The 16,843-nt window shown below is 44.4% G+C and overlaps 2 protein-coding genes across 2 annotated transcripts; one reads left to right on the forward strand and one right to left on the reverse strand.

Moving 5' to 3' along the window:
- Window positions 1-171: 171 nt before the first annotated feature.
- Window positions 172-4,673, reverse strand: zc4h2 (zinc finger, C4H2 domain containing). Its single transcript, XM_042093713.1, has 6 exons — window positions 4,386-4,673; window positions 3,437-3,608; window positions 2,584-2,756; window positions 2,317-2,479; window positions 1,279-1,429; window positions 172-1,180 (listed from the first exon to the last, which is right to left on the reverse strand). Exons 1-5 carry the CDS (start codon window positions 4,607-4,609, stop codon window positions 1,316-1,318), a joined length of 846 nt encoding a protein of 281 aa, XP_041949647.1. The 5' UTR covers window positions 4,610-4,673; the 3' UTR covers window positions 172-1,180; window positions 1,279-1,315.
- Window positions 4,674-6,192: 1,519 nt separating this feature from the next.
- zc3h12b (zinc finger CCCH-type containing 12B) lies at window positions 6,193-15,920 on the forward strand. Its single transcript, XM_042093723.1, has 8 exons — window positions 6,193-6,610; window positions 9,743-10,009; window positions 10,115-10,172; window positions 10,227-10,716; window positions 11,210-11,349; window positions 11,843-12,077; window positions 12,376-12,482; window positions 14,175-15,920. Exons 1-8 carry the CDS (start codon window positions 6,410-6,412, stop codon window positions 15,737-15,739), a joined length of 3,063 nt encoding a protein of 1,020 aa, XP_041949657.1. The 5' UTR covers window positions 6,193-6,409; the 3' UTR covers window positions 15,740-15,920.
- The last annotated feature ends 923 nt before the right edge of the window (window positions 15,921-16,843 follow it).

A 16,843-nucleotide genomic window follows, 5' to 3' on the forward strand; every position in this document is an offset into this window, starting at 1 on the left:
TATTTGTAAAAAAAAAAAAAATCCAGGCAGCATTATATGGATGTAATGGACTAAGTTCAACCTGGAGGAAATAGCTCCCCCTGCTGGCCAAAACACCTGAATGAACAGTGACAAATTGGGACTTTACATTGTTAGTTTGTACCGGTACATGTTTTACTTTTAGTGTTTATTCCATTTCTCTTGGTTATGTCTTAATGTAAAATCTTTCTTCTGATGTCTTAAGTTTCTTTGCGACAAAGGTGATCATATCAATTGACTTTACAACATAGAATAAAAAGAGGTAATTTTCCACAGTAAATTTTGTTTAATTTGCTTAAGAGCACTCAACCACAATTCTATGTTGAGGAATAAGTAACTCTTCACATGTTGTATTTCGTTATGTGTTGAGGTATGCATATTATCAATACTGACCACTTAGTCATTTTAGACAGATTATGGTGAAACAATGTAAAAAAAAAAAATGTTTTGAATAATGTCATCAAAAGTGCAGAAACAAAAGCATGAACAACTAATATGAACACAATACATAACCGGAAAAAAAAGCCATGCCACTCTTGGGATTACAACTGGTCTTGGCCTCTGTTCTGCATTTGTCTTTTATAACATTTACTTGGCCAGCGAGCTTGTAAACAAAATTATAATAGCACTTCTATATTTCAAAATGTAAGTTCATGTATACACAACAGTAAAGCTGTCTGTGGCACGTGGGAGCTTTGGACAGAACAATACTGAGTATATTTAGAAAAGGAGTTAAGGCTGAGTATCTCTCGCATGATATCAGGACAATTCTTTCCATTATACATCATTTAGGTGTCCCATATTATGAACACTAACACTAAGTAAACTGTTACTCAAGGCATTCTCAAAAAGCTTTAAATGCTACTGTATTATCTCAGAAGCTACCAAACATATCAAAACATGTCACATCGATATTAATCTGTGGAAGACTCCATATCTAACCACAAACCAAACAAAAGTGTTCTTTGTGAATTCCTTTCAAATCCCATTTTCAAGTAACTTGATCCCAGTAAATGTCTGCAGTATTTAACTACAGATTTACAAAGGTAACCTTTTCATTCAGAATTAGTATTTATACATGGTCAAATAAAGTAAAAATATTCTGGGTCCATCTCCTGAAATGTCAACGCATAAAACAAAGCTTTCTTCATCCTTTGAATCTCTGAAAAACAAAACATGCAAATTCCAGTTTACTTCACTTTCTATTGGTACATCTGCATTGTTAAAAGTATGTTTGGGGTGTTGCTGAAGGGAACCTACGTGGAGAGCGAAGACGAGAGACAATGTAAACATTCATTCATTCGTCGGGTTTCCTCTTAGGTTTCTTGGGGTTTCGTGAGCGACTCTTTGCTTTACATAGAGGGCAGATTGGGGCATTGCGGTGAATTTGCTGATGACAGGAGAGACAAGCCTGGGGAAGATAACAATGGACAAGCTAAGACATAGCCAGTACAACACAAATAGAAAAATATTCAACATTCTGTTTTGACAAATATGAAATCATATCTGCATTTACAAATACAATTGATTTCCCTTGTCCTTTGATGTATGTGAAATTACTTGCAACATTAGCAGTGTCAATATGCTGGAGGTAAAAGATAGGGTGACCTCAACGGCAGCACTGCAGAGCAACATTAAATGTTAACATAAATAAATAGGACACATTGGGCCATTATCCTACTGACTTTGTTGCCAGATAATCACACAATACTGAGGAAGTTCTCTTCCTAACACTAGCTGTGCAGGAAGGAGTACCACCCATCGTGGTGATGGGAAACATTAGTGATGTCTTGAAAGTTACTCCTGTTAAAGGTGCTCTAAGCGATGCCACGCGTTTATTAGGATAAAACATTTTATGTCACTTACTGCAAACATCACCTAACCAACCGCTAGCTGTCTGTGTCCTGAATACACTGTAAAAAAACGCAATCTCTGTGGACAGCACAGGCTCCAAAAACGGCAACAAAAACAACCTGGGCAAACCTAGCCCATAAAAACATAACAAACTGTTACAGAAAATCACAGACGATATGTGCGTTTAGGAGAGTTTCAATTGCACGGGAGCAGCACAGGAGGGAGGGGGAGGAAGTAGCGAGCTAGCTCTCTGTTTTCTTTGAAAGTCAACAGAAGTGATGTTACCCAGCATCGCTTAGAGCACCTTTAAATTAATAAATCCTTGCAACTCTGGCACAGTATTGTCAACATCACTATGAGTGCATGCGGGATGGAATGACCCACCATGGAACACAAAATAAACATTTGTACTGTATATTATACAATCATGTAAACATGGTGTACCTTCATGGGTGGCGGCTGCTGTCTAAATGTGGCCGTCTGTCTGGAATCTTGTTTCCTAGCAACTTGAAGCTGTTGTGCTGCTGCAGCAGCTGCTGCCAAGGATTCTGGGATAGGTGGCTCCTGAGGCTCAGTCTGCCACTCTGCTTTTTGTTTTTCAAAGTAGCTAAAAGCAACACAAAGTCATCAGAAATAAAAGAAATAAAAACAAATAAAAAAAACAAAAACAAATTGTGACAAAAAAAATACATGTGACAAAATTCAACTCACTCCAGGGACAACTTTTCCTCTTCTTCAGTGAGGTCTGGAAGTCTGTGTAAACCGAGTGTCTTTCTCAGTGCGTCAACATGTTCTTTCAGAGGCTTATATTCATCATGGAGTCGGCGAGTTGATTCTAGCAATTTGTTCAGGTCATTTTCCGATTGCTTTATTGTGTTCTCCATCTATAGACAATAAATTTCAGTAAACTCAAACATGCAGATGCATTGATTGAAATTCTCAACAATGCACTGGACAGTTAAAGCAACACCAAAGAGTTTTTTTGTACCTTAAAATAATGTTTCCAAAATCGTATCAGTGGTTCATCAACTTGTAACAGTGTAACCGGCACTTCTGCATTCGCTTTGCGGCCCTCTATCGGCTATAACCGCACTATGTAAGTTTGCCAGATCGGGTAGCGGATCTGTAGTTCGATGGAATGAGACATAAGAAACTACAAATTTGACTTGCATCTGATGTCGCAATACATCGTACTTTCATAAATCGTGCAACATATTCTACCTTGTCTGTGGACATCATTATTTGCAAAGCCGGTGCTGGATAAACACATAGCGTGCGTGCGACAGAGGGAAAGTTATTTGGTGTTGCTTTAAAGTATGAACCTCTGGAGCTGTGATGATTAACAACACATTATACTGTTTATACATTGCACCCTTAAATGGAGAAATGGTGAACTATACTTCTGTCATTATATTTTATGACTATGCAGAGAACACTAGCACAGAAAAGACCAATCAACACACTCATACAACTCCTATCCCTACACCCATAGGCCTGTTGCCAAAATATGACTGAATATGTTCAGCTTTGTGTGATTCATCTGTGTAACTTTAAATTATCTTACCACGTTAATATCTGCATGGATGAGCCTGAGTTCCTCCACATGGGCCATTTTCTCCTGCAGCAAAAGGTCCATCTCTTGTTTATACTCCTTTAGATGCTTCTCCTCAGATTCCAACGCCTCAAATTCAGTCTTCAATCGAGACCTGAGTTTCTCCATTTGTACTGTCTTATTTCTGCACACACCATTTAAATTAGTCACAACCCGGAACTTCCGGAGTTTCACAAGTGAGTCCGTTTTATTAAGTATATGGGCTTGTTATGATCGTGTAGCAACAATGTAACAGGTCAATGTAACAAAGTAGAGAGATGTAACGATATTCCAGCCATGTGTATATTCAGTAAGCCCCTCTTACAACGTCTGCGCTTCCAGTATAATTATGATTTACTTACACTGCATTAGACTAAATTAAACTAAATTACACTGCATTAAACTAAATTAGAGTAGTAGGCCTACTACTAATCCCATCACAATGGGTAAACTGATTTGCATGAAACCGACAAGGCTAGCTAATTTGCTATCTATTTACCAAAAAAGTGGTCAACAGACAAACACAAACGCAGATGGGAGAAAACAATGGCACATGTATGAACAGGAATTTGTGAAAATATCAAGCAAAGCAACGTATGGCCAGTAATTATTAGCCGGAAATTATAGATTAGTAGACATGCTAAGTTAATGGTTAGCAGTGTGGTGTGGACAGAATTACATCTGGGTATCTCGCACGTTCACAGTATGACAACTCAAGGCCAAGAATATGCTTCTCGAATTACTTGAACACAAAGCCAATTACCAGATCAATTAATGTTATATCGCCCAACGTTAGGTGTGAGTACAATGGCAAGCTAGCTAACTTGTCAGCTAGCCATCTCTTAGCCAGATGTGAAAATCCGAAGTTCGATAAAGTTTCTAAAGTAATGTGACATAATATTTGAAAACGTGGTGATATTACCTTATTTCTTTTATATTTTCTAGTTTACACATAATATCTTGCTCATCTGCCATGACGGTAGTTGTCGCAGGCCGGAGTGTGTTAGCTGGTGAAGCAGAGGGAGTACAGATTTCCAAGTCCAATGAGATAATGGCTAGCACCCAGCTGTGGCAGGCAAGTGGAACACGCCAATGATAGCTTACACCTCGCAGGCTCAGCAGGCGTTCGCCTGCAACAGCTCCCATCGGTTCATCTCACGTATAAGTATATATCGTAACACCCCCAATTATCAACACTTTTGTTGATACATTCTAAAACAACGATGTTTTTAACACTTCAAAATAACATTTAAATGAACCTTACATTTTTCAGTAGCCATAGGTGTATAGATTTGAACAAAATCTGGTTTGGTAACGGGACCATTTACTGCCTGAAATATCCGATTTTGTTTACCACGCTCGGAGGTATAGTGCTGGCCTGATGGGTCGCCTATTTACGCCGTTTCAACGGCACATAAACGGTTAGACCGAGAATTCTCGTCATGAAATTAAAATTCCACTGGACCTCAAGCGGTTGTGTAGGTTCTACACGCAGCCTTACAACACTACAGCTCTTCGAGTCCCGGTATATGTTATTTTTGGTACATAGCTAATTTAGATACACCTATGGTGTGGGTTTGCGTTTCTGTAGGAGTCCGCCGTCTTGGTTTGTATAGAAATGGATATTACACGCCTACACGCAAGACGGCGGAAATACTGGACCGACGGTAATAGGGGGAGTTCCGATAAGTATACTCTTTTGATCCCGTGAGGGAAGTTTGGTCTCTGCATTTATCACAGTCTATGAATTAGTGAAACACACTCAGCACACAGTGAACACACAGTGAGGTAAAGCACACACTAATCCCGGCGCAGTGAGCTGTCTGCACACAACAGCGGCGCTCGGGGAGCAGTGAGGTGCCTTTGCTCAAGGGCACTTCAGCCGTGCCTACTGGTCGGGGTTCGAACCAAGTCAAAAGCGCTCCAGTAGCTAGGCCACGGCTGCCCCAAATAAGTGCACGTGTCGTGTAGAAAGCCAAAGGTCATACTTTTTGGACCGGTTGCATAGACAGCACAGATTAAATTCCTCGACACATTGCCTTTTTTTTGTGTGGGTAGGGACTGAGCCTGTAATTCTGTAAGGTGCTCTATGAGTGAGTATCATGGCATGGTGATCACTGATGGTGCAATTAAGTAAGTCCAACAGTGCAACAGTGCAAGAATTAAGTGTAGAGACCAGCATACAATAAATATGCACATGTAAGAGAATAATGTAGACAAAGTAATATAAAAACTATATCAGTGCAAGGATAGGTTGAAGTAATAGGGTTACAGCCAGTATTAGGTATGGCCACAATCCAGGCTGTGGAAGGGAGGAGGGTTATGCATGTGCTTATATAGCATGTAAACAGTGTAGCAGTAAAACAGTAGGCTAGATTTTGTTCAAATCTACACAACTATAGCTACTGAAAAATGTAGGGTTCATTCATCAAATGTTATTTTGAAGTATTAAAAAAACATTGTTTTAGAATTTTCGAACGAAATGGTTGGAATTACGTTTACGATATTGTTTTTAGGAAATTATGCACGTCCGTAGCTTTTTGTTGCATTTGTTTTGCTTGACATAAAGCTTGGTATTTTTAGTTTGTTTGTAGGCTACTGTATCCATTCTATGCAACCCTAAACGTTGGCGGCATTTGTTCGAGATTGGCTACTTTTTGAACGCTCTGTACACGCACCTACAACTCCCTTTGCCACTAGAACAGCGACAGGGGGCGTCCGACTTGTTGCTAAGATACAGTCTGTGGGGAGGCAGCCCGAGTGATGAAGGGAGGAGATGATGGATGATATTTCACCAGCGCTATTTGTTTGCCGTTATGTTGGGGATAATAAAAACTTGATTTCACTTATTTTCTTTAGATCTGGCTCGTGAAACCGCACGCTGCACTCAGTTCGTTCCATTGCAGGTGTGCGCTGTGATCATCGGTTGCAAAATTACTATAATAAATGGTTTTGGAGCTGGCAGCGCCCGCAAGTGCAGGCCCTTTGCTACAGCGCTCCATCCCGCATATCGAGCGTGTTTTCCGGGTTAGGGTCAGCTACTGCTCCGCTGAGTCAAACTGCGACAGTGCTAATGGAAGCAACTCAAGCAACAGTATCACTGTAATTATTCAGGACGGCAACGAGGATGACTGCGTCAAAGCTAAAGTAAGAGCATGCTGTAAACTGTTCTTTTCCTTTATGAACATTTAGCCCATTGCTTGTTTGAGCAGCTATATTGTTAGCTAGCTAACAGTAGACAACGTTGTTCAGTGTTCTTGTAGTTAGCTGGCTACTACTAGCCAGGCTGCATTGCTTACCTTTGTAGAGCAAGTTACTTGCTAGCTAGATTGAACAAATCAGAACTGTAAGTAATGTTATCTAATGTTATGTGTTGTGCTTTTATGTTCGGTTAGGTATGACAATTCTCAATGGACTTCTATCAACAGTTTTTGAAGTTGCTGTGTTTATATAGTGATAATGCGCACGAGTAATGTACAAATCCATTATGTTTTTGAGCTAGCTTAAAGTAACACTAGCTAACGATAGCTAACGTTATACATATGGCACGATGCTCACGACTTGTGTTTTCAACCGTATCTTAATTTGCTCTGATGTGGCTAGCAAGCTACATCGTTTACTAGTACCGCTGTGTTGTCAACACAGTGGTCACCTTTTGGAAATTGTCTTCTGCTTGGTCACAATTAACACTGCATCTCATCTGACATTTGGCAGCTGCATTCCCATGGACATCGTGATGTTCATGCCATTCAATTTAGCCTTAGGTTGCCTTTAAAACACCGAGTAGTTCCTGTGCTTTTATGTAGACAAAGTTGTATTTTATATTTGGAGATGCAGCTGACTAATAATGACGTCCTACTCACTGATCATAGACATTCTCTACCTCAGGCCAGCTGTGGTTATTTCCGTGACTTTTGCTAATACTGCAATGTCAACCAGCAATGTATCATCGACTGAACTAGATTTACTGAATGAGTACAATGTATAAATGCATAGGAAAACATTTTGTCCATGTTATTTCCTTTTAACGCTTGTTGACATTTAACGCATTAGCAAATTGCTTTGATATTATCGTAAGGTAGGCTATTGGAAGTGTGTGTGTTTTTTTGTTGCATAAAGTCGTCTGTTATGCACAACCAATTTGTTATTCATCTCTGATACTTTGTGCAAGTGTAGTTGTCCACATTGCCATTGCAATTCATCAGTCATGTACCTTGCTATATAAAATGCTGCTGCACACAGGCAAACCGGGCCTGAATTGAGCATGCAATGCAGCTCCACTGAGGATCTGATTCCACTTGTTGCTATGAAACAAACCTGTGTGTGTGTGTGTGTGTGTGTGTGTGTGTGTGTGTGTTGGAGTGGTGCTTGAAAGCTCTGTGGCCTTGCTGGGTCTCAGCCTGTGATGGGGATGTGTTGAGGGGAACAGAGGAAAGGAGAAGACATAAGAGCAGTGAAGAGATTAAGAATTGAAGAAGTGGTCCCAGAAAAGCACAGTTAGTCACTGAGAAGGAGTTGGGAGTAAAAGGATCTCTCATTTATGATGAAATGATGTGGAAGTTGCATGGTGAATGTTGCTGGGTTCTGTCCACTAGAACAGTTTGTTTAGGCCGTTATCTGGCAATAACAACTCTAAAAACCAAGACTCCAAAGCACAGACATGGACAAAAGGAGATACAAAATTGTTGTGCACTTAGAAAGGCTCAGACTTATTGACTATTTGCAATTTCAAATAACACCAAATTATTCATTGGCTAAGCTATTAGGCTACTTTTATAAAATTGGCTTTGACTTCAGGGGAAGCAGAGAGTCTCTCAGCCTTCCTTTAGAATGCTCCCCCAATCTTTCTTATACATTCAGTCTTCCTCACCGTATTGTTAAGCTGACCACCACTACTACCTAGTCATGATTTATAAACACGTCATTGTAGAATCAGGCGCATTGTTAGTTCTGAAGGTGAACATTCCTGATGATGACACTCGCTTTAGTTCTGCCAGAGGAGCGCGCTGCTCTTCCTCAGTGTAAAGTGAGCTGTTCGAGCGCAGCGGCACGACGAGCAACCCTGAGCACAGGCTGTGTCACGATTTCAGGGAACTCCTTTATTCAGCATGCTGCATTTTTTTTTTCTCTCTCTCTCAGTAGAGAGGGAGCGCGAGATAGGGGGGGAGGGAGAGAAAGAGAAAGCAGAGGGGGAGTTCTGCATGTGTCGTAAGCTGGTGATTTCCCCTGATGTGTTCTGTTTTTCTCCATAAGCTTTTTTTTCTTATACTAATTCCATCCCAATTGCTCAAACTAATAGATTTATGCAAGGTCTGCCTCTATCTGTGATAAGCTGTTCCTTTAATGCGGATGTTTGTTTTGTTTTTAGAAAAGCTCCAGAGAGAGAAAGTGTGTGTGTGTGTGTGTGTGTGTGTGTGTGTGTGTGTGTGTTGCTGTTCCAGGGCTGCCTAGAGAACGACGGACTGTGTGTTGTGTTAGTCGTGACTGCTAAAAAGCAGTTAGCTGATGACAGTGCAGCGTTGCTAGGCAACCAGTGTCATGAGCAGAGCTCTCAGTGCTGGATGGCAGTATCTGTTTGTGCGTGCGACGGGGGAAACACGCATGTGCTGCCCCAACGCACGCACAAGCACCACTATTATCTCCTTTTGCCACTTAGTAAAAGCCTGCAGGTTTGGGCTTTTTGCATGGAGCAGTTAGACCATCAAGCAATCTGCCCATTTACTCACTCTCGGATAGATGACACTGTCATTTGTGCTCATAAAAATAGAATTGTGAACTAAATGCAGGAGCACATGGAAAGATCTGCTGAATAAATCAAATAACTCAGAGTTCAGTTTCACTCAGTATTACGGTACAGAGTTGATAGAACCTGATATTCTTCAGGCTATTTCTGATGCCCCACTTGTACCCTGGCAATGTTCTGTTCAAGAACACTGTTACTGTCACTGTTAGGTTTGTTTGAACCTTTTGTTCAATAGAGATTTGGTGAGCTGGTATATTGATGAAAAGCAGTGTCGTGAAAGATAGCAGGTTGTCCTGTACTGTACACTCAATTACATTCCACGGGAAACTGTCATGGCATCATTGTAATTGACAGGTGCTTGATGATGATGATGATGGTGGTGTCATTATATTGCTGTGGTGCGACTCTGGAACAAGTGCTGATCATCATTAATTCTGTCCGCCCTCTCTCTCTCACTCTCCCCCTCTCTCTGTTCTTTTTTTCCCCTTTCTTTCACCCCCCCCCCCCCCACACACACACACCTCTCCTCTCCTCAGGAGTACATAGTGTCCCTGATTGCTCCTGCCCACCACCGTCGAGTGCGCCTGACTCTGTCCCTGCACCGGAGGCTGCAGACACTGCACTCGGCCATCGAATATGAGACAGGCGCTGTGCTGACGCTCCGCGAGCATGCCGTGGTACTGCAGGGCGGAGAGGCTCAGGTGACCGCCGCGTGGGCCATGCTGCAGCAGCGGCCCAGGATGGAGCCACGAGCGCCGCGCCGCGAGCTGTTGCCGACACTATCGGCCGCTACTGCAGCCACAGTCACAGCCGCCGCAGCCACCGCCACCGCCGCAGATTCTGAGGAGGAGGAGGACGAGGAGGAGGAAGAGGGAGGGGAGGGCAGAGAGGAGGAGGAGGAGGAGGAGGAGGAGGAGGAGGAGAGGAGCAGCTCGGAGAGCGAGGCGGAGCAACAGGCCAAGGTCGGTGAGGGAGGGGGCGCGGGGGCAGCAGCAGCAGGAGCTGGAGGAGGAGGAGGAGGGGTTGGAACGGGCAGGAGGAGAGAGCCACTAATGGCAACCAAGCCTCACCGGCAGCTGTGCCGGTCACCCTGCCTAGACCGGCCCAGCTTCAGCCAGAGCAGCACCCTGCAGGAGCTGAGGACCGAGGACGGCAGCCGCGCTGGCCCTGGAGCCCCAGCAGGGGGCCCAGCACGGCAGGCCAGCGAGCGTGACTACCAGTCCAAGATGGACTTCGCGCTCAAGCTGGGCTACTCGGGCGAGCAGGTGGAGTCTGTGCTCGGCAAGCTGGGCTCCGGGGCGCTCATCAATGACGTGCTCGCCGAACTGGTCAGACTGGGCAACAAGGGCGAGCTGGAGGCCCAGGGTGGTTTGGGGCAGGCCACATTGGCCCCCCACGGCCCCGGGGTCAAGGAGGCGGTCAGCCCAGAGGCCTCGCTGGAGGAGGAGTCCGTGGATAGCTCGGACAACCTGAGACCAATCGTCATTGATGGCTCCAATGTAGCCATGAGGTATGTTTCTTTATTCTTCTGTCATATAGAGTTCTTGTCAACTAGAGGTCTTGTCAACTCTTAACTGCCTCAACTGTAAAGCAGTTTGGGTCAACTTCTGTTGTTTTAAATGTGCTATATAAATAAAGTGACTTGACTTCACTTAATGTGTTTAGTATAGTTGTAATAGCAAAGACTACCAGGAACATTTTGGGAGCATAGCTTGGTTTCATAAGGTTATCATTTTTCTCTGCTTTTGTATACTGGTTTGAGTGCTGTAATGGTTTTATGGTTTAATTGCATGCTAATGCAATATCAGCAGATGTGATTGTCCGATACTTATCCAGCATGGTCTATGGAGCCTAATCCACACACTTCTTTAAAAGCATTTTTCCTCTAGTTTTCATCAGTCAGACTTTTAGGGCCATTAAATATAGTTTTGATTTTTGCAATCTTTGGGAGCAAGGCTCACAGCCTATGTAAGTATGTAATTTTGTCTTGTAATGTTTTGTAGCCATGGAAACAAAGAGGTTTTCTCCTGCATGGGGATTCAGCTGGCAGTGGATTGGTTCCTGGAGAAAGGCCACAAAGACATCACAGTGTTTGTGCCTGCGTGGAGGAAAGAGCAGTCCAGACCCGACGCCCCCATCACAGGTAGCCCGCCACGAGTGGTGCACGTGTTTGAGTGTGTGTCCACGTGTCTCGGAAAAACATCACCGTAGGAGAGTGGAAACAGTTTTTTTTTTTTTTCCCCCACTCGATTTAGAAGAAAGTGTCTTTTTACAACAGCTAACAGACAATCAGCAAAGCACAGAAATTTCACTGCACATCAACAGCCATGTCTAAGGCATTTGGACCATGCTCTATAATATGAGCAGCTGAAACAATCCACTAGCATATCATAATATTATTTTTGACTGTAGCCAAGAGAAAGCTTTGTATTTTAGAAGTACCAGTCTGTACTAGTACTAGTAGGTTTAGAGGTACTAGTCTGAACATATTTTGACAAAACACTTTTGCTCACTCCACATAGCCCCTATAATCCTTAGTACCCGTTTGTGCCATTTTTATTAGATTCATTTTAAGATGAAGTTTTAAGAAGTTTCTTTACATTTCAGTGTGACTGTTTTGTGTTTGGCGTGAGCAGATCAGGAGATTCTCCGGAAGCTGGAGAAAGAGAAGATCCTGGTGTTCACCCCCTCCCGCCGCGTTCAGGGACGCCGCGTGGTGTGCTATGACGACCGCTTCATCGTCAAGCTCGCCTGCGACTCCGACGGCATCATCGTCTCCAACGACAACTACCGCGACCTTCAGAACGAGAAGCCGGAATGGAAGAAGTTCATCGAGGAACGCCTCCTCATGTTCTCCTTTGTCAATGACAAGTAAGCCTGCCGAGTTTCCACGGTTACTGGCTCCTTTCAGGGTCTCTCTCCCTCTGATTCCTGCGTTAGACCCTCTGTTTAATCTTCAACTGGCTCCGACCGGAACAGCTTTATTGACGTGCCTGTTGTTATTAACTTATAAGTCCCACGAAATCATAACATAACCTCTGGACTTGGAAACATAATAAGAATCCCTCTGTGTCTACCCCTTGGCAATTCACATTTTATTCTGTGAAGATGTATTGATATTATTAGATGGGAAGTAGATTAAAAAAAAAGGTTTATTTGTTTCATGTAGGTTTATGCCTCCGGATGACCCTCTAGGAAGACATGGTCCCAGTTTAGAGAACTTCCTACGGAAGCGTCCGGTGGTACCTGAGCACAAGAAGCAGCCTTGTCCTTACGGTGAGTAGCCACCCTGCAGCTCCTGTCCTGCTTTATCTGTCCATTGCCTTTGCTTTGCGTGTGGATCAAATCACGGGTCCGCCTGTTCGCCTGACTTTAGGGATGGTCTGGTCAGGCCCTTTTGAGACGGTACCAAGAGTACTCATGATCCGAGATGGTTTAACCACACGGGGATCATTTATTTACCCAGAGAACATCTGCAGTTGGAATGTTTAATCCGTGGTTTCACAATACTAAATTGAATATCTAATTTATGAGACTGATATTTTTTATGACCTGAACACTACTTCACCTGACAGGTATTATATAATGGCCACAAGGTACATTCGTTTTTATGAACAATGATACAACATTGTTGTAATTATCAAAAATATGATTAAATTATGAGTTTATGATTATAGTAAATTATTAGGTGATTACCCGGTACATTATTTAGTGTGCCATTAACAGAAATATGATATTATGTGAAAAAGCTCAATACCCTGACGCCTGGTTATTGTATTCCTGGCTTTTTAGCACTAAGAGGTGACAGTGCCAACTTTCACATTATAAGTCACCTTTTTTTTTTTACCACAAGCGCCATCTGACAATGACAATATTTTACAAACACAGGCATAAAAATCGCAGAAGGAGCACAACACCCCTCTGTGCAAGCAATCACCACTACTGTAAACAGAAAGCTGTGAATGATTTGTGACCTCAGTGGCCTTTCCTGTGCAAAGTGTCATGTTCTCTTGACAAATGATCTAAATCTGAGCGTAGATCTCAATGTACTGCTTAGGATGCCAGCATTGTCAGTCTTGATGTAATCATCATCTACAAAATGGCTATGACCAAATATATCTCGTACAGCTTGCTTCCTGTCTGCATTCAGTATTTATATGTGTTAGAATATCGTCTATCTGAAAGCACAACAAAGTTACTTTCATTTTAATATTGCTTCCCTCTCTATCTTTCAGCCTGGACTAAAGGTATGAGTAAACCAAACATCTCTATTAAATCATAGCTTAAAATCATTTATTAAATGGTTAATATACGTTTTTTTGTGCAGATGTCAGTGGTGTGTTAATGGTTCTTTTAGAAAGTAGCCCACAGAGTGTGCAAACGTAAAGTGGATTTCCTAAATCAATATTAATATCTGACATTGCCTCATGATGTCTTTAGAAAGAGTTGACAAAATAATTACTCTGCTCACAACAACAGAGGTAGATTATATATATTTTTGGTGTGTAGGGTAACTGTTATTTTGAGAACATTTTGAGGGTTTTCATTCACAATTCAAGATATAGTAGGGTAGATGGAAAGCCTAGGCTAGTTTTATGAGTTATCAATCGTTTAGTATCACAAAACTGGATTAGAACTTATTATGTTAATTGCCCATATTGAATCACTAGGTTTGAATAGTCAGATCAAAAGCTTACAGACAGATTTGAATGTCTGTTGAGTTAGATTTAGTTAAAATTGTAAACTTCCCCATATTGTTGACTTGAACAGAACAAGTTCTCAGTACAATTGTCCTTTTCCTGCTATTTATCATTATGAATGATATGTTATACATCATTAAGCTAGGAGATTAAAAGATGATTGGCCATAAACTGAATCATAATTACTGGTGGCCTTTTAATCAGTGGAGTTTTTTTATACGATAGATCTCATTGGACCCCATTGCTTCTCTTTCTAATGTCTGTGCAGGAAAGAAATGCACCTACGGTCACAAGTGCAAGTACTACCACCCCGAAAGGGCCAACCAGCCGCAGCGGTCAGTGGCCGACGAGCTCCGTGCCTTCGCCAAACTCTCGGCGGTCAAGACAATGAGCGAGGGAGCCCTGGCCAAGTGCGGGACCACGGGCAGCATCACCTCCAAGGGCGAGGCAGGCTCGGAGGCCAAGCGTGTGGCGCCCAAACGCCAGTCGGACCCCAGCATCCGCTCGGTGGCATGTGAGCCGGAGGAGCGGCTGTGTCCGGCGCGGAAGGCCGAGGCCAGCTCGGTGCCGTCGCTGGTGACGGCGCTCAGCGTGCCCACCATGCCACCGGCCAAGAGCCACGCGGCTGCTGGCGCACTCAACACGCGCTCGGCAAGCAGCCCCGTGCCGGGCTCCATGCACTTCACCCACAGCCTGCTGGAGCACGCGGGCAGCGTCGGGTACCCGCCCATCCTGGTGACCAACAGCCACGGCGCCTCGGTGGCCTACGGCGAGCCCTTCCCCAAGTACGACTCGGTGGTGAGTGACCACGGCTACTACTCCATGCTCAGCGACTTCTCCACTATGAGCCTGGGCAGCATGCAGGGCCTGGACAGCTTCTGCAGCCTGGAACAGCCGGAGCCCGGTGGTGGTGGTGGTGGGGCCGGCACTTACCCCAGCCGCCCGCCGAGCTTGTGTCCCGAGCCCTGCCGCAGCCACTCGTCCGACTCGTTCTCCTCCTACGGGGACTCGTACCTGAGCTCCATGGAGGGATCCATGGACGATGGCGGCGGGGGCATGAAGGGTCAGTCACAGCAGCCTCCGCCGTCAATGGCCCAGACGCAGTCGGTGTCGCAGTCGCGGCTGCAGGCCTTTGCGCACGGCTTCCACCACGAGGCGCTGACGCGCGTGCAGAGCTACGGCTCAGACGAGCCCAAGCCGGGCCCCCGCAAGCAGACGTCGGCCCACCTGGTGCCCCATGTGCAGCACGCAGTGGTGGGCGCCCGTTCCAGCTGCCCCGGCGACTACCCGCAGCTGCCCCAGAACGTGCTGCCGCCCTCGGCGTCGGTGCTGACGTCGACAGCGTCGTGTCCGGCGCCGCAGGGCCGCTCGCTGGGCATGACGCGCATGGACAGCATCTCCGACTCGCGACTATACGAGAGCAACCCGCAGCGCCAGCGGAGGCCACCGCTGTGCCGCGAGCAGCATGCCAGCTGGGACCCACTGCCCTGTGGCATCAACGAGCAGCCGTACGGCTATGGCGGCTACGGCCTGACCGGCGGCCTCATGCCTTGTTGCGAGCGCGTCATGGTGCGCAGCATGCCCGAGAAGATGGAGCAGATCTGGCGCTCGCCCTGGGACACCCCGCCACCTCCGTCGCACCAGGCCAGCGGCGCCGGACACCCGATGGACCAGCAGGAGCGCCATCCCATCCCCGAGCACCAATACCAAACCTACCGAAACCTCTGCAACATCTTCCCAGCCTACGTAGTCCACACGGTCATGGAGAAGAACCCGCACCTTACCGACCCCCAGCAGCTGGCCGCACTCATCGTCTCCAAGCTGCGCCACTGAAGGTGGGCTGGCAACCTCACCGCATCCGCCCACCTCTGCCCGCGACTGCCCACGCCTGCCCACGCCTGCAGGGGTCAGGGAGAGACAGGAGACACAGGAGAGATTTGCTAGCAAATGGAAATAGGAATCTGGTTTTGTACGAAATATCTACAGTCAGTATATATATATATATATATATATATATATATATATATATATATATATATACACATATATATATATATATATATATATATATATACAGTATATATATATTTCAATATGTTGCTCGTCTTTTAAAATCGTCTGAATCTGGACTGAAAGCTCTGTTTTCTCCTGGATCCTACAGATTAGCAATCCTGTGAAGTATTGTAATTATCTTAATCGTGTTTTGTATTTATTCCAATGAGTATTTTTGCGTATTAACGTGCATGCCCAGCATTTTTGCATTAGTACCACAATCATCTAAATGGATTTAGACTAGCTACAAAAGCTCATTTTTCTGAGCTTAACTGGCCAATTTATTGTCTCGTTAGACACAGATGTAATCATGATCTATTTTTGATGTCTGAAATGAAACAGACGAGGGTGTTTTTGCACGTTTTGCAAACCGTGTCGATTCTTACACCCGTTTTGCAAAGAGTAGATTTCTGCCTTACAGCTCGGACTAGGCCAGGTCTGAACACCTGTTGGTTTTTATTGTTGACCAGTGGATAAGACACGATGTTTCGGAAATGCCCCGACATTCCGTCAATGTCTTGTAGCTGCATAGGTCAGTGAGGCACCTTTGAATTTATAGGAGGACTCTTGCATTCGGTCATATCAAGCTAGTCAGACTGGTAACAGTAACTGGCTTTAATAGGAATCATGTAATTGTCCAGGCTTATTGAGATAGAGATATATTCCATTACATGGTACTATTGAATGAAAATGGCATGCAACTTTAGAAAACAGTGTGCTTGTAAGGAATGATTCGTAGATTGTCACTAAGACCTGCACCAAACGTAGTAGAGCACCATTGTTATTTATGAAGCGATGAGCTAGGAGGAGAAATGGAACCTCACAACACACTAACATCAGCAAACAGTTTGAGTGTGAGTACTTCTTTGGAGCTAGCCATGCTGT

This window comes from Alosa sapidissima, chromosome 5, assembly GCF_018492685.1.
Source record: "Alosa sapidissima isolate fAloSap1 chromosome 5, fAloSap1.pri, whole genome shotgun sequence".
Lineage (NCBI taxonomy): Eukaryota > Metazoa > Chordata > Actinopteri > Clupeiformes > Clupeidae > Alosa > Alosa sapidissima.

Coding starts and splice junctions, on each gene's coding strand:
- zc4h2 (XM_042093713.1), bottom strand. CDS start 4,609: ATGGGAGCTGTTGCAGGCGAACGCCTGCTGAGCCTGCGAGGTGTAAGC. Junction 3,609..4,385: donor GAAAATATAAAAGAAATAAG/GTAATATCACCA, acceptor TGGTGTGTGCAG/AAATAAGACAGTACAAATGG. Junction 2,480..2,583: donor GAGGAAAAGTTGTCCCTGGA/GTGAGTTGAATT, acceptor TGTTGCTTTTAG/CTACTTTGAAAAACAAAAAG.
- zc3h12b (XM_042093723.1), top strand. CDS start 6,410: ATGGTTTTGGAGCTGGCAGCGCCCGCAAGTGCAGGCCCTTTGCTACAG. Junction 6,611..9,742: donor ATGACTGCGTCAAAGCTAAA/GTAAGAGCATGC, acceptor TCCTCTCCTCAG/GAGTACATAGTGTCCCTGAT. Junction 10,173..10,226: donor GGAGCAACAGGCCAAGGTCG/GTGAGGGAGGGG, acceptor GAGGAGGAGGAG/GGGTTGGAACGGGCAGGAGG.